Source organism: Primulina eburnea, chromosome 6 (assembly GCF_022965805.1).
Source record: "Primulina eburnea isolate SZY01 chromosome 6, ASM2296580v1, whole genome shotgun sequence".
In the NCBI taxonomy this organism is placed as follows: Eukaryota; Viridiplantae; Streptophyta; class Magnoliopsida; order Lamiales; family Gesneriaceae; genus Primulina; species Primulina eburnea.
The window spans coordinates 36,717,612-36,737,984 of record NC_133106.1 but is presented as its reverse complement, the minus strand read 5'-3'; the positions used below and the strand labels follow the sequence as shown (position 1 = coordinate 36,737,984).

At 36.2% G+C, this 20,373-nt stretch overlaps 2 protein-coding genes, 1 long non-coding RNA gene and 2 pseudogenes across 4 annotated transcripts; 4 read left to right on the top strand and 1 right to left on the bottom strand.

The window, feature by feature from the left end:
- Positions 1-342: 342 nt before the first annotated feature.
- On the top strand, positions 343-4,657 carry LOC140834922 (uncharacterized; annotated as a pseudogene).
- A 717-nt stretch (positions 4,658-5,374) lies between these two features.
- Positions 5,375-9,111, top strand: LOC140834920 (glycylpeptide N-tetradecanoyltransferase 1-like; annotated as a pseudogene).
- Positions 9,076-13,580, bottom strand: LOC140834919 (U-box domain-containing protein 52-like). 2 transcript variants are annotated; one of them, XM_073200116.1, is made up of 8 exons: positions 13,358-13,580; positions 12,909-13,000; positions 12,607-12,728; positions 12,021-12,158; positions 10,934-11,459; positions 10,683-10,781; positions 10,173-10,601; positions 9,076-9,892 (listed from the first exon to the last, which is right to left on the bottom strand). In XM_073200116.1, exons 1-8 carry the CDS (start codon positions 13,563-13,565, stop codon positions 9,173-9,175), a joined length of 2,334 nt encoding a protein of 777 aa, XP_073056217.1. In that variant the 5' UTR covers positions 13,566-13,580; the 3' UTR covers positions 9,076-9,172. The 2 variants fall into 2 exon arrangements, with proteins under 2 accessions (XP_073056217.1, XP_073056218.1); XM_073200117.1 differs by having other exon boundaries at positions 12,021-12,155.
- On the top strand, positions 11,253-13,696 carry LOC140834921 (uncharacterized). The gene is made up of 4 exons (XR_012118785.1): positions 11,253-11,389; positions 11,719-11,901; positions 12,034-12,108; positions 13,558-13,696. It is a non-coding gene; the product is annotated as an uncharacterized lncRNA (long non-coding RNA).
- Positions 13,697-15,367: 1,671 nt separating this feature from the next.
- On the top strand, positions 15,368-20,353 carry LOC140834917 (protein phosphatase 2C 16-like). The gene is made up of 5 exons (XM_073200113.1): positions 15,368-15,561; positions 15,652-17,079; positions 19,100-19,459; positions 19,565-19,670; positions 19,936-20,353. Exons 2-5 carry the CDS (start codon positions 16,216-16,218, stop codon positions 20,268-20,270), a joined length of 1,665 nt encoding a protein of 554 aa, XP_073056214.1. The 5' UTR covers positions 15,368-15,561; positions 15,652-16,215; the 3' UTR covers positions 20,271-20,353.
- Positions 20,354-20,373: the final 20 nt, after the last annotated feature.

Below are 20,373 nucleotides of genomic sequence, written 5' to 3'. Positions count from 1 at the left end.
TTATTCGATATTTTCAAAAAATTATTGAATAAGTAGTAATTTTTTTTACAATAATAAGTAAATTTTTACCGTAAAAACAAAGCATTTTCATATATTTCCCATCATTTCACTGACCTATGACGTCATTCTTTTGTAATTCAATAAACACATACACCACTAGTGTTAATAAAGACACGAGACAATGTGAATAGTCATAATTTAATTTAATAAATAAAATATATAAATTGGGATTTCTCCAATTTACCTTTTTATATATCCTTTTATTTATATATCTTTTTATATTATATCATCAAAGGAAAAAACAAAGAAAAAAATATAATATTAATTTTTAGATGAAAGAATATAAATTATTGCAACCTGAAGGCGAGTTTACTTCCGCGTTGGACGATTAGATCAAAGCGCGATGACTGAGGAAGATACCGATGAATCGTATAAGATTGCGTCATATAAAATATCGCAATACCAGGCCAGTTCCTCTCTCCGGGAACCTGGAAATTTTCAGAATTTAATTTAATTTTTTGAATAGGGTAAATTCTTGTAAGTAGGGTTGATTTCGATTTTTGAATTGCAATGGAACCGCGTGTGGGGAATAAATTTCGGCTGGGTCGGAAAATTGGGAGTGGCTCGTTTGGAGAGATCTATATAGGTATGTCTAGATGTTATTTTTCGTCGTTTGAATTATATGGATTTTTTGCTTTTATTAATTTAATTTAATTTATTTTACTCTGTTATGCTTTTCAGGAACTAATATTCAGACCAATGAAGAGGTTGCCATTAAGCTTGTGAGTGATTGGAAGCTTGCTTTATTAGATTATTTTTAATCATTGATATTATTCTTTGAATGGTTATTGTGCTTCGGTTCTTGTCATAAGTATGACATTTGTTTACATGTAATTTGGTGTGTTGGTTTCTCCGAAGTAATTGATCACTGAAGGAAGAAATATGGCTTTCTTTACATACAACGAAGAAATAAAGATATAAAAATCCATTAACCACAAGAGTTCATGTCAAGGAAAAATCGACCGGTTGTTGAGTAATAGCTATGTTGGAGTTTTTTAAAGTAATGTAATGTTTGCTTTATAACTGATAAAAACTTATTGTGCGATGAAATTGTTTCCATATCGGAAAGAGTTAAAGGGCACTATTCCGAGTATTCTGGGTTTATGAAAAGGGATCGAGTCTTGTCTTTTGGTCCTGATGTTCTGTGATACAAGTCCAGATGCTTTGTGACATAGAGCGAAACGAGATATAAGTGCTCATGGATTTATCTTTTTTGGGTATCTTGTCAAACCTAGAGAAAATGCATTTTCAGCTGCATTTTGCAAATTTTGTTTTCTTTGGGCTTTAGTAAATCGTTATCGTTTGCTTTACCATAAAATAAAATTCAAGTTTTCTGTCATTTATTTCAGGAAAATGTCAAGACTAAACATCCCCAGTTAATGTATGAGTCAAAGTTGTACAAATTACTTCAAGGAGGAAGTAATAATCCTTTTTATGTTTTAGTTGTTGGAAAATTTTTATTTTTGCATCTTAATATTTTTTATGCATTTGCTGTTGGATTTTAAATTTTGTAGCTGGAATTCCAAATGTCAGATGGTTTGGAGTAGAGGGAGACTATAATGTTCTTGTTATGGATTTATTGGGACCTAGTCTTGAAGACTTGTTTAACTTCTGTAGTAGGAAGCTTTCACTTAAGACAGTGTTGATGCTGGCGGATAAAATGGTATGACATTTTGTTTACTTTCTTTATATTAAGGTTCTTGATGATTTGTGAGTATTGCATCATTTTCAGATTACTCGTGTTGAGTTTATTCACTCTAAGTCTTTCCTGCATCGGGATATCAAGCCGGACAACTTTTTAATGGGTTTGGGAAAGCGTGCAAATCAGGTGATCCATCTCTAAATTTGAAAATTTCTTATTTTTGCTGGCTTTTATTTTCTTTCAACGATCTTCCAAAATCCATCACTCCATCAATCACATGCAGGTTTACGCAATTGATTTTGGGCTTGCCAAGAAATATAGGGACTCATCAACGCAGCAGCACATTCCGTATAGGTGAGATATTGTGTATATGGAAACTCTGTGCTGTCTCTTTTGAAATATTATTTGTGTAGAATTATTCTTCTTTATATATTTGGCAATTGCTTATGGTTTCCATTTTACTTAATCAAATGGCATTATACTTGATGCAGGGAAAATAAAAATTTGACTGGAACAGCCAGGTACGCGAGCATGAATACGCATCTTGGCATTGGTATGCACCACTAGTGAAGTTTTTGCTCCCTTTTTGCTGGAAACCTTTTATGTTCGAGGGTTTTTTGGATGAGCATTAAGTTTATACTTGATTTGTTCTACTGCATTTGCCAATACATAGAACAAAGTCGCAGGGATGATCTGGAATCACTTGGATATGTTTTCATGTACTTCTTAAGGGGAAGGTATATCTCGATCTGAAATGCCCAATTTCTCTTACTTTTAAAATCATCAACATGTTTGTTTGTCTGGGCAATATGCAGTCTTCCTTGGCAGGGGCTGAAGGCCGGAACCAAGAAACAGAAGTACGAGAGAATTTGCGAAAAGAAAGTTTCAACCTCCATTGAGGTAACTGACAATTTGACATTTCTTATCCTCTCTCCTGGTAATCTTCCATGACTTTAAAACACTCTTTTCAGACTTTGTGCCGCAGTTATCCTGCTGAGTTTGCGTCTTACTTCCATTATTGCCGTTCTCTTAGATTCGATGATAAACCAGATTATACCTATTTAAAGAGAATTTTCCATGACCTTTTTATCCGCGAAGGTTTGATTGTGTATCCTTGCACTCCAATATTACCTGCTATTGGAATTCAAGTGTTACCTATTTAGCTTCTTCATCCATCGATGCTTGCTTCTTCCTCCAGGTTTTCAATTTGATTATGTTTATGACTGGACAATTTTGAACTTTCAACAATCCCAGCTCACCAATTCTCCCTTTGGGGCCCTTGTAAGCAACATCGTAGTTTTAGATTATCCTCTGTTGCCTCAAATACAAGCTATTTGATTTTTTTTTTGGACAGGGCCCCACTGCAGGAACAAGTTCGGGGGTGCGCCACACTAATATTGATAGGCCATCAGGTGACTCTTGTGCATTTTTTTTGTTTTTGCCTTGTGATAATTAGCTACTTGGTGTGGAACTAGTAATTTGTTCTGGAGAGAGTTTAGCCTTTTTTTGTGCTATTGATAATCTAGCTATCTTTTTTTCGTGAATATTTGTAATGGTACCGCTAATTTTTGTAGGTGGTGAAGAAGGGAAGACCCTTGGTTGGTCTGCAAACACTACTCGTGGCAGAAATTTTTTGGGTTCTGGAAGCTTATCTAGACAGAAAGACCCAGTAACTAGTGACTCAGCCATGGGTAAAGAAGTAAGAACTCTTCTAAGTGCCTCCCCCTCACCACTTTCCTTTCTCCCCCTCGTTTGTAAATGAGTTGAGCTTGTGACATATCAAAAACTCAAACTTGACTCAAAAAACACCTGAATGCAAAGTACTGAACCTTGAAGTCGAGTTTGAGTTTGGGTTCACATGCTCAGCTGACAACTCTCAAGTGTGATAATTTGTTTTTCCATGAATATGTTCACTATATTGAGCCTGAGCTGGCTTCCCCTAAGGTGTATTGGGATTAAAGATTTTAAATGAAAGAATTTGAATTTATTATATAAATCAATCATACTCATTTGGATGCTTTTTGATTCAATGGATTTGAAATTCCTTCCCTCTCGTTGTAAATTTGTTTATTTATCAATGAAGTGGATCTCAAATTCTCCCAAAATGGAGTAATTTGAAATCCATGCGTCAGATCGATCCCCCAAATCCAAATTACTCTATCCAAACTCAACTGGACTTTGGAGATTTTTTTTCCTGTCCTTTTACTCTCAGTTTGCGTGTGACTCTGATATATACATCAGCAACTGGCAACTGTGTGATGATGTCCTTGATCGATGAACTTAAATGTTTAAGTATCAAAAGAGTTGATCAGTTATAGGGTGTTGGGAATTTGACTTGAGGTTCCCTTCATTGTTGGTTTGTGCAAGTCTGTGTGTTACGAGTTTTCTGTTCTTGTAATGTTTCATTTTTCCTTTTCTTTTTGTAGTCATCAAGTACAAACATTTTGCGACAAAATTCATCTTCAAGGCGACCTGCTGTCCCAACCGGTCACGAGCCTGAGATTTCTGGCCAAGATCCTGACCGTTCACGCTCACTCCACAAAAATTCAAGCTTCACACGATTGATCACAAGCGCTTTTCTTCTTCAAAAAACCCCCCCAACATAAAGAGTTATGAATCTGCATTGAAAGGAATGGAGAGCCTGAACTTTGGCAATAACGAAAGGGTGCATTATTAGCCAACTTTTTTTCCGCTTGTTCCCTCTGTAAATATTGGGATGCTACATCTATCAGCACTTCGGGTGCATCTGTTTTTCTTTCCAACGAAGAAAACAAGCACAAAGAAATGTAATTCAAAACACGACGCCTGAGTATTTGAACCTCTCAAAAATGTGAGATCACAAAGTTGCAGCACCTGATTGATGTGAAATCTACGTTTGGATCTTGTTTATAGTAGCTGCTTTAAGATTTCTTGGCGCAATAGCGCTTCAGTTCATTTTCTATTTCCTATTTTCAACTGTGGTTGGTGTATTCGGTTTTATCCACCAATGATTAAACTCCCAACTGTCAAGTATTATTGTTAATTGACCCCCCGCTTCCCGGCAAACAAAACATCATTTGAGTTATCGATCAAAACATGATCAAGTATTACCCAACACATTATTTTTTTAAATCTTAAAAAATAGATTTAATATAACATTATTAAAATATGTTGTGATAAAAAAAAATATAAATTTATATAGAATGACACGTGTTAGGCACATCCATCTCACGACCACTGGTATGAGAAAATTCTCTAGTCATATTAATTTTTTTTATAATTTATATATTTGTAAATATTATAAATACTTTGTCTAATATTCAAAATATTTATTTTATAATATTTATTCATATTAATTTAGAGAAAATTTAATCTTAAAAGATAGATTTAATATATATTATTGAAATATTTTATAATAAAAAATATACAAATTTATATAGAATGACACATACTAACTAGACAAGGATCGCACAACTGCTAGTAATAGTTATTGGTTTTAGTATATATATCACGCGGCTATTGATGAGACAAAATGGAAGCAGAACGTTTTTCAAAGAAAACACGTTAAAATTTATCAAAAGCGTTGGTTCGCAAACCATTGTAAAAAAAATGCTTCCGTCGCAGGATTGGCTTCTGCGGACAATCAAAATCCTGTCACTTGCAATTTCCGAGTCGAAGTTAACGTTGGTACACACAATCGCTACTTTACTTCAATATTGCTATGTTTTGATCTTCTGATTCATATCTTGAACTCCGCGGTCATTCTTCACACTTGAATATATTTGCGGCATTTCGTGATTGACTGGATTGTATGAAATTCATTCAGCTGCATTTCGCTTCTTGCCATTGATTGATTGCTATATCAAAATAGATTCTATATTTCTGAAATATCTAGCTTTAATGTGTAAGTGGATGTTCCCAGATTAAGAATTTGTTTTGAGTATCGGTTAACTGGATACAGTTTCATTATCTTGCTGTCACTGGTTGCTTGAACCCCATGAAAAATAAGTGATGAAGCATTATACAGACATTCTTGTTAACTTTGTTTAATGGTTTTCTGTGTTTTGATCATTGAGTTTGGATTGCGTGCCAGTCTGTGTGATAGTGTGTTCCTGTGGCGAATTAAAAAACTTTGATGTGGCGGGGGGCAGACGTTGTGTTTTTGGGGTGCTAATATTTGTAACATTAGAACAAATATTTTTTATTAGAGAGAAGTGAAGGTGCTCTGCTACGACCTTTCTAAAACGCCTCATTGTTGTCTCCATGCGGAGTGCTTTTGGAAAAGCTCTAGTTTCAGTTTGAGCCAATTAAAGTGTAACTATGGTGTGTTCAATATTTATGGCTTTGTGGATTTGTTGTATTTTGATGAGTTATCTGGGATCATTCAACTCCTACTGTGTTTCCTATCGCTGACATGCACTTTAAAATATGATGTCTTTCTTTGAGAATTTTTTTTTTATGTTTTTCGTACTCATGTTAGAATTTCTCTCTCATTTTTCTACTTTATTCCGTTCTCTTGAATTGATGATAGACAGTTTCTTGAGAATGGCTGATAACAACACACCGACTGAAAGCCACACTTTTTCTAGCAATAATATAATACCTCATCTTCGGAAAAAGGGAATGAGAATGAAAATGAAGTATCCAATGATTCTTTAGCGTGAAAAGTCCAGGAGTCTCTTTCTCTAGCAAAGAGGCATAAATTTTGGGAAACCCAACCTGTTGGACAGTTCGAGGATCTTGGAAACACGGGCATCTCTGAAGGTCCAATTGAGCAGCCGACACTCCTTTCAGAAGTCAAACAAGAGCCGTATAATCTTCCAACTCCTTATGAGTGGATTACGTGTGATATGGACTCTGAAGAGATGTGCGCTGAGGTGTATAATCTCTTAGCCAGTAACTATGTGGAGGATGACGAGAACATGTTCAGATTTAAATACCAAAGGAGTTTCTTCAATGGGCATTGCGCCCTCCTGGTTATTATAGGAGTTGGCACATTGGAGTAAGGGTAAAGAGTTCAAAAAAATTGGTTGCATTCATTACTGGGATCCCTGCAAAAATCCAGTGTTCGCAATGATGTAGTAATGGTGGCTGAGGTTAATTTTGTGTGTGTCCACAAGAAGCTTAGAATAAAAAGATTGGCTCCAGTTTTGATTAAGGAGGTCACAAGGAGGATTCATTTGGAGAATATTTGGCAAGCTGTTAACATACTGCTGGTGTTGTCCTTCCTACACCCATAACGACTTGTCATTACTGGCATAGATCTTTGAATCCAAAGAAGCTTATCGATGTTGGATTTTCTAGGCTTGGTGCAAGGATGAATATGAGCCGAACGATAAAGCTTTACAAATTACCAGATCAGACCGCGACCCCTGGATTCAGAAAGATGGAACCCCATGATGTTCCTGCAGTTACTCACTTGCTTAGAAACTACCTGAAACAATTCGTGGTTGCACGAGATTTTGATGAGTTAGATGTAGAACATTGGCTTCTTCCCAGGGAGAATGTTGTGAACAGTTACTTGGTCTCAAGTCCTGATAATCAAGAAATCACCGACTTCTGCAGTTTTTACACTTTACCCTCTTCAATACTTGGTAACCAAAGCCATTCTAGTCTCAATGTTGTATTAGTTGTCTCACATCGATTAGATAAAATCCCTGAGAGTTACATATATGGACTTGGACAATCATCTCCTCTCGAGCTAGCTTTTGGGGTTGAATTAGGTCCAAATTCCATTCTTAACATGGTATCAGAGCCAGGTTCTACCATTATGTGTCCAACTATTCTGTCCATATTTAGGTCATTTGTAAACTTTATGCAGCAGATGTTCATTCCTGGGCGTGAGGGAGTGTGTTACTTGCATAGATGGACTTGGACAATCATCTCCTCTTGAGCTAGCTTTTGGGATTGAGTCAAGTTCAAGTTTCAATCTTAACAGGCTGCTTATTCTTATTACAATGTGTCCACGAAGACCCCGTTACTTCAGCTGATGAATGATGCTCTTATTGTTGCCAAGAGAGAGGACTTTGATACTTACAATGCTTTGGATGTTATGCAGAACGAGATTTTCTTGAAGGAGCTGAAGTTTGGTCCAGGAGATGGGAAACTTCACTACTACCTCTACAACTATCGGCTAAAGCATGTATTGAGACCGTCAGAACTTGGGCTTGTTCTCTTGTAGATTGGGACTAGAATTCAGTTTTTGGTTCAGGTAGAGGATTTTGCTAACTTAAGCGAACAGATGACTTCCCCATCACTATTCTATGCAATCTTCAGTTAGTTCAAAGTTACAAAAAAAAGATGATGAATTTGTGATTGGGAATATATAATTTCCTGTCCGAATTTCATTGGCATTTTGTTTGGTTCATGTATTCTAGTTTAGATGAAAGTTCGTTGTCACCTATGAATTTTATATGGTATTTATGCCGTTGTCGAAATTTATTGATGTGAAATTTAGGTAGTAAATTGGTAGTATTGAATGGTCGAATTCATACTTGAAGCTCTTTTTTGGGACCCGTTGGGTCCTCAAGTGAAACTTAACAAGACCCGGGCCAAGATTTTGTTAATCGCCTATTGAAGAATTCACTCCTCATTCGTCCCTATACTAAAGCACGGGTCCCCATTATTTTACTTGGTTGCTATGTTATGCTTGTGAATATGTTTTATTTATTATTTTTTAGAAAATAGCTGATCTATAAAACAAATTATCATCTGTCATAATTTTAATTGAATTTCTAAAAATAAAAAAACATTGGAAATGAAGTAATTGAATATACTTTTTAAAAAAATCTTCTTTGAGATAATTTTATAGTATCATGTACATGTTTGGAAAAAAACCCGAAAAATAAATCTACTGGGCATAATCAATTAGTCGCGAGGCAATACGGATCCCCCGTTTTATGGGAACAAAAGCCCTAGAATGTATAGTATTTTGATGCAAAGTTGAGGACTTGAGTTGGGGTCTTAATTCTAATTTTTAAATATTATTAAAAAAAATAGGATGAGGCTTGCATGAGTGGGGCTTGTTAGAGGTATTAAAATATTAAATTTCACAGAAGTATTAAAACGAAGAAATAGGGGACTGCTTGTTGTCTGATATCGAGTTATCCAAAATAACTTGCTAGTGGAGGAAGACCTGCCAGGGACAGGAGACATACAGCTAGAAAGAGAGGCAAAAAGTATCCTTCGTTTGCTTGTTGTCTGATATTGTGTTAACCATTGAAATTGGAGAGAAAATTGTTGTCCCATTATAGACTAAGACATACAAAATTTAATTATAATTGGTGAATTCTGTCATATTGAATTTGCAAAATTGTTGGCCAACTTCTGGTGTCGTATTCATTAATGTACTTCTGTGCTCTGCATTTTTAAGAACTAATCCAATTTATAAAGTCGTGGTTGCGCCGTTGCCACTTTAGAGATGTGATCTGTCTGCCTGCCAAAATTTGTTCGACTGTCCTGCCTTGAATGTGAACTTTGTAAACTTGGTTTTCATGAATTATTATAAGTAAATATGCCTCCCATATTTGATCCTAGGTCTCTTAGCCGTTCCAGTTCAGGCAATATCACCGAATCTAATGCTGGGCGGTCCCTCCTCCTCAATTCACAGCACTTTAAAGCCAATTCTGCGAATGCCAAAGCCTCCTCCATAGGCCAGTCTTTCACTGTTGGATCTAGTATTTTGTCAAATTTCCTAGTCTCAATTGCGTTTTCGACTTGATGAGTCAAACCCATTGGTGGCTTGGCAGTGATGATTTGCATCAACAATATACCGAGTGAGTATATGTCTGATTTTGTACCTAACATCCCAGTTTGTTGGTACTCCGGATCGATATAACAAAATGTGCCTGCTGCTGATGTCATGCGATACTGTGTTATTGTATCAGAGGTAGGCGGTGGGACCAACCTGGCTAGGCCTACATCACTAATCTTGCTCACATAATGATTGTCCAAGAGAATGTTGGCAGGTTTGAGATCACGGTGCACAAGTGGCTCAGGTCTTGTCTGATGAAGAAAGTTCAAAGCAATTGCAATCTCTGCAGCAATTCTGAAACGGGCTCTCCACGACAAGGGTGGAGTACCATTTTTACGGTAAAGCCTGTCTTCTAAACTGCCATTGTCCATGTATTCATATACGAGGCAACCGTTCTCTGGACAGGCACCCAACAGGATAACCATATGTGGATGCCTGATTCTGCTCAAAACCTCAACCTGCAATAATTGTACAGAGAAATTTGAAGATTATGCTGATTTTTGACATTTTAATCTTAGAAATGCTATTTTTACCTACATCTTTTGTTGATGTGAAATCATGAATTGGACTTTGATCTGATCATGGGTATTACTCCAGAATGGTTTATTGAACATTTTCCGATGGCTTTGAATCCTACTCTACCCGCCGAGGGGAAGGGACATTTGTTGTATCTTAATTGAAAAGGGTTGAGTTTTTTTATGTGGTTTAGTATATTTCTGGAAAAGATTATTTACCAACCTCTCTTTGGAACTGCTGTTGCCCTTGTGAAAAATTTGGCCTCAGAATCTTTATTGCAACAGGTGTGTGATCCAGAAAAGCCTTGTAAACCGGCCCGTACCCACCTTCACCGATTTTATCAGAATCAGAGAAATAATTTGTGGCAGCTTCAATCTCATTGATCGAGTACTGCCTATATTTTATAATATTGCATGCTAATGCATCTATTGCCTTCTGTTTCTCATCAGCCTCGTGCTTGAACTTCATTTCAGCATGCCTTCGTCTCTCTGACTCCAACGCTGCTACGCGTTGAGCCTTAGTTGCTACTAAAACTGCAGCCTTATACTTTTGCTTCTCCCTTTCAACTATGGCGAATGCAGATTCTTGTGCATGCTTTGCATCTTCTGATTTACGCGTCTCTTCCGTCTTCCATCGGTCTATCTCTCTTACCTGAAATTAAATATCAGTTTATTCAGTTTTGTCTACAAAATGTCCTTTTTTACAGCCATGTTGGAATTGTAAATTGATTGCCTTCTCATTAGCAGCTGCAGCTTCTATACAGGCTGCGTTGTACTTTTCTCTCACGAGTTTTAGCTCTAATTTCAATCTCCTCAGTTCATCCTCCACTTCCTGCCATAGCACTGTGTTAGGAAATGATGTAACCAACATTACCATGTCTAATATTAACCAATTTCATCACAATTTTGTGGCAGAAATAGAAACGAAATGTCCAATACAGTTAAACCACGCAGTCTTGCTAGTTGAGAAACTCTACAACTTACAGCTGCTTGTGAGGAACTAGAGCTCCTAGAAGAATGCGATTCCCTGGAATTGTCCAAAAACTCAACGGAAACATCAGAATTGAAGCTGTGCGCTTCAGATTGATCACTTGAGCCAGATGTGAAATTGATCGAGTTATCATAGGTTTGAGACCTAAGACCATTTTCAGGTCCAGAAATCTTTCCACCAGCTAACTGGTTGATCCTGAACTCGGTGCCATTACTTCCCATTGAAGCAAGAGGCGACACGTTGTTGCTTCCAAAGGGCGTGTAATTATAACTACTGTATGCTGAATTCACCAGAGGAAGATCGCTTTCGTAGTGGCTTTCCCATTGAACCATTTGCTGTAACTCGTTGCTGCTCAATGAGCTTTGAGGGGACGGAGACTTGCTGGTTAAAAACGGCCTATTCCATGGTGCTGTTTGCTGATATTCCATGAAGTTTGGTGAATTCAGAGGGTATATATTCTTTATAATATCCACTGGTGCTTGCCTATTTAATACATCTAAAGATGATTCTGCCTCTGTTCTGCAATTTCACGCAAACTACTTTTCATGAGCCAAGTTGAGCTACAGTAAGGTCTTTTTTGAACCGTAAAGAATAACATGATATATCATGATCTGTGAAAATAAAATATAAATATAAATTTGCATCCATGTCTCTTAAAAGTTGCACTTTACGCTGTTGATTTTTCAGTTTCCACTACACCTAAAAGCTTGAGGTCTCAGGTGGTGAGCCGCCATTAATTTGTAACTTTCAACCTTAATGCCCCCTTGTGTGTAGCTAGATGTTGAGCAGCTAGCAGAGACTCGGATTTACGTGGCCAAATTCAACTGGGTTCCAATGAGACATTTAGAGAGAGATGCGGGTAAAACCGAGGGTTCAGACGTGGACAGGAAGAATGAAATGCTCATGCACCAGCACTGATGCCAAGTTAATATATGACTATGCCAAAAAACTCGACGTACATGTAAGTTGGTCACTAATAGATTTTTACGCTTTCCACGTGCTCAATTATTATAGGATAGTGTGCATGCCATGTTTGCAAAATCCATGATAAATGCAATTCACCGGAATGTTTTTATTTACCCAATAAATTCAGGAAATAATGGAGTAGCAGATTTGATTTCCAGAGCTTTTCCACCCTTTGGTACTGCGTAAACTGAGCAAGAATCAGGTGCGTACTTCGCTACACAACTTGGAACATCTGCATTTCTAAATGCCCTGCTATTACACAACACCAAAGGATATGTGATAAACAGCAAAAATATATAAGATTAAAAAAAGATAGAAAAGGCTTACATAGAAGACAATCATGCGAGCGTTTCAATATATGGGAGATGAAACTTCCCTTTAACGTTTAAGAAAGCTAAAAACATCAGAGAATACCATTACCCCTAGCTGCTGCCACATGTTCTATCTATATCTTTTCCCAAAATGGATGACTATATTCGTAGTGGAAGAGGGAACTCTGCATTTTCTAGACAGTAAATGGTCCAAGTTCAATACCATTAATTATAAGACAAGTTATAAAATCCATATTGGCTATTGCTATGTCAAGGTCGATCCAATGATTTAGACATCAGGTAATTTATTATATTATGAGGTATAAGAGTATTGTTTTAAGAAACTATGATGCACATTGAGTATGTGGATATCATTTATGCACGCATACCTTGAAATTGCGTTTCGTGTTGAGGCACCAAGAATAATGGTGGTGATGGAGTTAGCATCTACGTACTCGCATAGCGTTTTTGCAATGTCATGGCCGTGGAGAATCACTTCTTTTACACGAATCTGAAAGCCATATATGTACAATCAAAAGCCAAAAAACATAGATATCAGTATAGTATTTCATGACCCCAATAGTATAAGCTACCAATTAATTCTCATACCAAAATCCAACTGATACGAGTAAGAAATTATTAGACTACTAGAAAGACCCCCCGAAACGTGTTTCAATTATGTGTTGATTACCGCTTTTCGAGCACAAAAGCCACGGTAAGGAAGGAACAATTGCTGCATTTCAGGTTGAGTTGGTGCACGCCCTTCTTTAGGGGTCAATTCCACTGCACAACACATTTAATATGTATTAAGGATTAAAAATTATGCTGAAGATGATAAAGAACCCCGTTGGGTGAAATCCAATCAATCCAAATCCAAATCCAAATTCCATATTATGCAATTCTCTCCTATTAAGAATCCAAAATCAAAACTCTTGAATGCCACAAGAGGACTAGCTAGATGGTCGAGGGGAGGTTGCCCCATGATAGGCAAAAAGTTGATTTTTTTAAAGAGTAGATCTTATAAAAAGAATGAAATCCACACCATCCTCGAAATATATAATATAATTTGATCCACTCTTACTGGTACCACCCTATATATTATTATTCATTAGAATAAGCTAAGAGAAGAAGAACACCCACGGGGGAATAAATATGGTTGAGTGCCTAGAACATGTAGGAGGATGATTCGGTTATCTTTCAAATTTAAATTATCGATGGCCCATTTCACGGCATGTTGGCTGTTCTTGTTTCTGTCGATGGCCACGGCTGTGGATATATTCCCTTCATATGCAATATTAATGTAATCATTCGTCGTTGGCTCATGGTTTGCCATGTTGTAGGGCTGCATGGGGGAGGAATGGTGGCGCTGTGCAGCTACTGGTGCCACCAGAGAGGCTGCCGTTGCTGCGTGGCGCTACCAAGCTGCTCAGCCATGAAGCAGGCGATGTTGTGCAGGGAAAAAATTGATGGAAATGTGAAGAATTGAATCGACTCCAAGATTATATACTATTCTGTTTTGTAAGCGTAAATTTGGCCTATACTTGGGGGGCTCTATTCTTGCGTTGCGTTGTGTGCATGTATTTACGCTTAATCCACAAGTAAGAGAGACAATTTCCTCGCCCTCTTACCTTTTCTTTTTCCTTCTTACATTAGTTTTTTTTTTTTTATTTTGAAATTTATAAGTTTGAACCCCTAGTAATAGGGTTCTAGAACACACAAGATTCAACAAGAAAAAAAGAACATAAAATTTGAGTTTTTTATTTTTATCAAGAAACCTACGTTAATTTAATCGCAAAAACTTAGATGAAATCATCTCAGAGGTCAATTTTGTGATACAAGTTTTCGATCTGACTCGATTCGACACATATAAAGTATTATTTTTTTATGTTAAAAATATTATTTTTTTGTTGTAGTTATGAAATGAGCCAAAACATCTTACGATATAAAACCGCGAGATCATCTATATAATCGTATTTTAGTTTTAATTCTATATATTTGTATCTTTTGCAATATTTGATCATTTTCTTGATTTGATGTTGACATCGACATGACACTGATTTGATCTTAATGATATTCACGTGTCACATAAACATATTTAAATAACAATAATAAAGTTGTACTTGTTTAAAATGATAAAAATTGTAAAAGAAAACTCATATATATATGATAAAAATTATAATACTTCCTTTTATTTATTTATTTAATGAAAGGAACACAAATATATATAATATGTCATTGTATAGTTTTTCCCTTTTTCTTTTTCTTTTTCTTTTTCTTTTTCTTTTCTTGGTTATTTTGCAAGAATGCCGAAAGGCGTAAGTGATAATGCAAATTGGTAATAGTCCAAAAAGATGATAAAATAATTTGAAAATTATTTAAATTATGACTTATGAACACTAAATTACCTCGAAAGAGAAATGACGGCTGAACGGAAATTTTCGAGCACTGTAAACTCCTTTTTAAAATAAATTATTTTTCCTTTTTCCTTTTTATTTTTTGTCCTTTATCTAACATTTAGTAACAATCATATGATTTTTTCTTGCTTACAAGGACGACTTGACCATACATTTCTTTTTCAAGGATAGAACATCCAATAAATTTTTTAGGTTAATATATTAATCTGCAAATCATATTAACCAAAATTTTTTATTATTGATCAATTGTTTAACTATTTTGTCAATTCAAATAGCCAGTGGGAGCCAAAGTTTGTTTATTTTATTTAGTCGTCCGTTGCAATTATCATCCTATGATTTATTACCAGTAAAACGGATTATGTTATATAAAAAAATTCAATGTTGAAATTTCGAAAAAAGTCCAGGAAATTTAGACGTTATTGAAGTTTAATCCCACCATACATATCATTTTGAATCAAACAAAATCACAAACCGGAAATTGATGCAAAATATCAAGATTGTAGCCCGAAGACATTATAAAAATTTGTGAAAATTGCAAATATTTCTTATATGTATGTTAACAGGATTCATGAATGGCAACATTCATTTTCAGTTATTATTATAAATTTCCTTTAAAGGTGACATTCCGGCTTCTTTATTTAATTCCGAGGAGAAGACGATTCTCCTGCTACTACCAAACTTGGACACGTGCTCTTCTTGAAGTTTGCCTCATGAAAATTGTTTTTTTTCCCTGCACAAAAGCATTGATTGGAGTTGGATAATCGAATCAACACGTGTCCTATGAAGTAGCAAAGCTTTTCCACGCACTTCTCTTTCTCTTTATCCATCAAAGCAAGAAAGGAAATGTGGGAAAATCTACGGAGGGGGGATAATCAGCGAGCCTAGTGAAATCCCTTTCACTCTTTTGTCGGTGTCTCAATTTAGTCCTTGGTAAGAACCCTCCACTTGTCTTTATCTTTCAGTTAATCGATTTAAATCTCAGTTCTTTGATGCGATTTTATATTTCCTTTTGCAATGTAGATGTGGCCGTTTTAAGCAAATTTTTTGAGGATGAATTTCGACTGTTCTAGAGAGACTCGTTGGAGAAAGAGTTTGTTTGTTGGATAAGAATGAAATTAGCCCTGATTTGCAAGAGGCTGATAATGGTTCCCTCAGATCCATGAAACCCATGTTCCATGTGGCAACAAGTTTGAGTCTTTGAGGGTTTTCTTGTGTATTTGGGGGGGTTTGGTTTTGCTTTCTTGAAGGTTCTTTCCTATGGGTTTCTTTTCTTGTAATTTTGTTAAGTGTTTGATCAGTGGTCTTTTTCTCCATTTCATAACTATTTGAGGGTTGGTGGCGGAGGTGAGATATGGTAATCTTTGGGAATTTAAGGTGTTGAAACTGTTTTCAGCTTTAGATAGTATATTTTACGACCAGATCTGATTTCCCGAAGCCCGTTTTCGCAAATTTGCTTGCTTTCAGTCTGGTACTGAATTATAATACGAGATAAAAAGCTGAACACGTGTCCCTGCGTCTGCGTGACTAAATTTTCCCAGCCTTATTTTCCCAGCCTTTTTGTTTTTATTGCTGTTGAGAAGACAGATGATGGAAGATATGGCTCCTTCAGTTGCGGTGACACTTAGCTTAGGTGATCATGTTTGTGAAAGTTCAGGGATTTCAAACCAAATGGAAATCAAAAGACTAGAACTAGTGACCGAAACAGCAAGTTTGCTATCAGATCCAGCTATGTATGATGCCACTAGTTCTAGGTGGGTTTCCAGTTACAGTTGTGTTAAACCTGAAACTGATGAGACTTCCTCGCCATTACTTGGGCGAAATGGAGCAAAACCTGATATGCTAAAGATGACACCGTTAACTGAAAATGGTTGTTTAATCCATGACGTTCAGGAAAGTGAAGAAGATGAGATTCTCTCAATTGGGGAAGACCCTCGTGTTATCAGTGCGGTTGGGTTGCTGCCTATTCATTGTACTGCAGACATAAGCTTGCCTCTAAACGTTTCAGAGACTAGCTTGCCTATTGCCCTCGAGATAGAGGGCGTTGACAATGGTCAAATACTTGCAAAGGTTATTACTTTGGAGGAAAGAAGCATTCGACGGAAAATATCGGGTGAATTTCTTAAACTGAATCCCAAGCCAAATGAAGAATGTTCAGATGGACCTACCATAAAGGCATCCATTGTAGCTCTTCCTTTATCCAGCGAGAATGATCCTGGGAAAGGTGGCGTTAAGAGTGTCTTTGAAGTGGACTGCATTCCGCTTTGGGGTTTTGTGTCTATCCGGGGAAATAGACCGGAGATGGAAGATGCTGTTGTTGCTGTACCTCATTTTATGAAAATTCCTATCAAGATGTTTATTGGTGACCATATGATAGATGGGGTTAGTCAGAGTTTGGGTTACCTGACGTCACATTTTTTTGGGGTTTACGATGGTCATGGTGGATCTCAGGTATGCATTCAATTTTTCATTAAGCACTTATTTGAGTTAGTTTTCGATTGTTGGAGCATGTTTTGGTGTTTTATAATCAATTGGGTGATTGGATGATATCTAACCCAATTTATAAGCTGTTTGTGTTTGTATGTGCTGCATGTAAAGCTAGATTTGCGCAATGACTTTGACATTTGTATGGTCATTAATATCCTCTATTTCACTACCCTTTGATGGATTTGAGCTTCAAGGATTTGGATCCAGCTATCGAAATCCATCATTTATGTTTGACCACAGGGAAGTTGAAAATTTGAAACACCTTTCAACTCAATACATTTTCAGACTATTTTGGGACATTTGATTACAATAGCATGATGCACGTGCGTTGCACGTAATATCAATTATATTATAAAAATTAAAAAAATTTGATATTTTAAAAAACAATTTGAATCATTTTGTTATTTATCTGAGCTTAATTTCTTATCATATTAGACGATTTATAAGAACTTATATAACTTAATTTCAAAATTATTTCCCAAATTAAAATTCAAGCAGTTGATTTTATGTTATATAATAAATTGTAATGAACATAATATATAGAACAAAATGAACTGAAACAAATTTTTAAAAAAATTATATATTCAAACACCACGTATAAATCATAATAACCTAAAAATCAAATAAACTTTTTAAAGACGTTTCACCTTCATATCGCACTTTATGGTGAAGAAGTTGTTGTGTTTCTAATCCAACCGTAACGCCAAACAACATACTGTTTGGAAAAGGATGGATGAAGATTCATGGTAAGAACTTTTAATAATATACTCTATCATATTAAGTATAAATGTATTAAACTGAATAATACATATAGAATGACATAAAAGGATGTGAACTAAGCAATCAAGAGATAAGAAATACCTCTTGGAATAAGATGTTGAGGTTTTTCTACCCATTACATCAACAAACTGATAAGTATGATCCTGAAATTGAAAATTTGTCATATTCAAGACCCAAAATTGTGGGACTCTTTATTAATATTTTGCTAAAAAAATATTTTAAATTTTTTTTCACATGTATTTATGCAGTCATGGATGGATCGTAGCCCAAAATTTATGTTAAATAAATTGACTTCAAAGAATTTTCGTGAATTGACATGGACAACGACATGCTCTACTTTTCATTTGCTAATGTTAAGATGCAGTTTTTTCCCAAAAATTTATAGTGAGAAACTTTATAATGGTGAGAAGCTGTAAATTTATTAAATTCTCTACAAAAGTTTTTTCTCCGTACTTTAGAGTTCATCAAGGAACAAGTTCCATCACAGTGTATGTATGGTGTGTTACAAAGTTCGGACCAATTACCTGGTATGCCCAATATTCTGACGAGAGGTCAATGATTGAACCGTTGCCTAAACCTTTCAACTAAACTGGGTCTGTAATTCCTGCTCCCGATAAATCAAATAAAGCTCCATAGTTCTGAATGAGGAAGGGAATTGCACGTGCAAGAAAATAATGCTCGATGTATGAATTGCTAAAAGAAAGTATTCATAGTAAAACTTTGGTTAGACTCAAGAGGCCTGCTACACAACGAATTGTAATTGAAATTAACAGGCTCTAAATGACAAGTAAATAGTAGTAATGATTAGGAAACGGTCAGTAATTTATGTCCCTATTAGGTGAAGATGGTAAATGGCAATTATGAAATTTTGACCCTTTATTTACACTTTTATCGTCAATGAACAATTGGAGAACAATGTCAATTCAAGTTTGCATGAAGGGTATTCTTGTCAATGCACAATCGGAAAACAATGTGAAGAATCCACACTTTTATAGGTATATAGATTGAGAGGTTCATTTGGGAACAAAATTATCAAATCATCTCAATTGTGTTTCCTCTTGTCGCTTGTCACTTGTCTGATCAGATCCATCCACCCAAATGCAACCTAAGGATTTTGGCTTTTTGAAATTGTTTGTTTGGGTAAAGTTTGACTGGGTTTGTAACTATTATACTCGCTGCCAACCACATTACATTCATCTTGTAGGTTGCGAACTATTGCCGTGATCGGATCCATTTCGCTTTACAAGAGGAGTTAAACAATGTTAAAGATGATTTGGTAAGTGGGAGTGTTAGAGACGCTAGGGAGGTGCAGTGGAACAAGGTTTTTACAAGCTGCTTTCTAAAGGTTGATGATGAGGTTGGAGGAAGGACTAGCAATGACTGTCACAGTGGGGATGTTGATTCAACTAATTGCACCTCTGAACCTGTTGCCCCAGAAACTGTGGGGTCAACCGCTGTTGTAGCAGTGGTTTGCTCATCCCACATTATAATTTCCAACAGTGGAGATTCGAGGGCTGTCCTTTATCGTGGTAAAGAAGCAGTCGCATTATCTGTGGATCATAAAGTGAGCAAATTTTGTCTTGATTAGCTTTCCTTCTTCAAAGATTTCAATAAAGGTTGGTTTTACTGAACTAATATTTATTAAATTTATTTTCCAATTTTACGTTAGCCAAATAGAGAAGATGAATATGCTAGAATTGAAGCATCTGGCGGCAAGGTGATACAGTGGAATGGACACCGGGTGTTCGGTGTTCTGGCAATGTCAAGATCCATTGGTATGCCTTTTATATGTGACGATCTTATCATCTTGTAATGATAAACATGTCTATTTACGAATGAAATCATTGTGACGTTTTCTTGATACGAGTTCATCATGACTTTTACATATGCAATAGAATGGTATTCAACTCGTATCTTTTTGAGGGATAGAACTAGTAGTTTTTGTTAAATGGCCGAAATGTTTTAGTGTCCTTTCATCCTGAGTCTCCTAATATGGCTCCAGTGCAGCGTGTCTCAAGTTTTTTTTACTTATCTTTGCAGGTGACAGATACTTGAAGCCATGGATTATACCTGATCCAGAAGTTTTGTTTATGCCTCGTGCTAGAGACGATGAGTGCCTTATTTTAGCCAGCGACGGGTTGTGGGATGTTTTGACAAACGAGGAAGTATGTGAAGTGGCTAGGAGACGGATCCTAATTTGGCACAAAAAGAATGGAACTCAACCATTAGTTGAGCGGGGGGAGGGAGTCGATCCTGCAGCACAATCTGCCGCAGAATATCTCTCGAATTTGGCCCTTCAGAAAGGTAGCAAGGATAATATTTCTGTAATTGTGGTGGATTTGAAATCCCGAAGGAAATTTAAGAGCAAATCTTGATCTGACTCGACTTCGACTCGGATATAGCATAAATCTATAAATACAGCTTAAAGTATCTCATTATTACATAACTTGTCCATTCATTTTTCACTGGGCTTTGAAT

Excerpts from the sequence above, each read along its gene's own strand:
- LOC140834919 (XM_073200116.1), bottom strand. The coding sequence starts at position 13,565 with ATGCAGCCCTACAACATGGCAAACCATGAGCCAACGACGAATGATTAC. Across the intron at positions 12,159-12,606 it reads ACACGAAACGCAATTTCAAG|CAGGGCATTTAGAAATGCAG; the intron begins GTATGCGTGCAT and ends GTTGTGTAATAG. Across the intron at positions 9,893-10,172 it reads AACAGCAGTTCCAAAGAGAG|GTTGAGGTTTTGAGCAGAAT; the intron begins GTTGGTAAATAA and ends CAATTATTGCAG.
- LOC140834917 (XM_073200113.1), top strand. The coding sequence starts at position 16,216 with ATGATGGAAGATATGGCTCCTTCAGTTGCGGTGACACTTAGCTTAGGT. Across the intron at positions 17,080-19,099 it reads ATGGTCATGGTGGATCTCAG|GTTGCGAACTATTGCCGTGA; the intron begins GTATGCATTCAA and ends TTCATCTTGTAG. Across the intron at positions 19,671-19,935 it reads GGCAATGTCAAGATCCATTG|GTGACAGATACTTGAAGCCA; the intron begins GTATGCCTTTTA and ends TTATCTTTGCAG.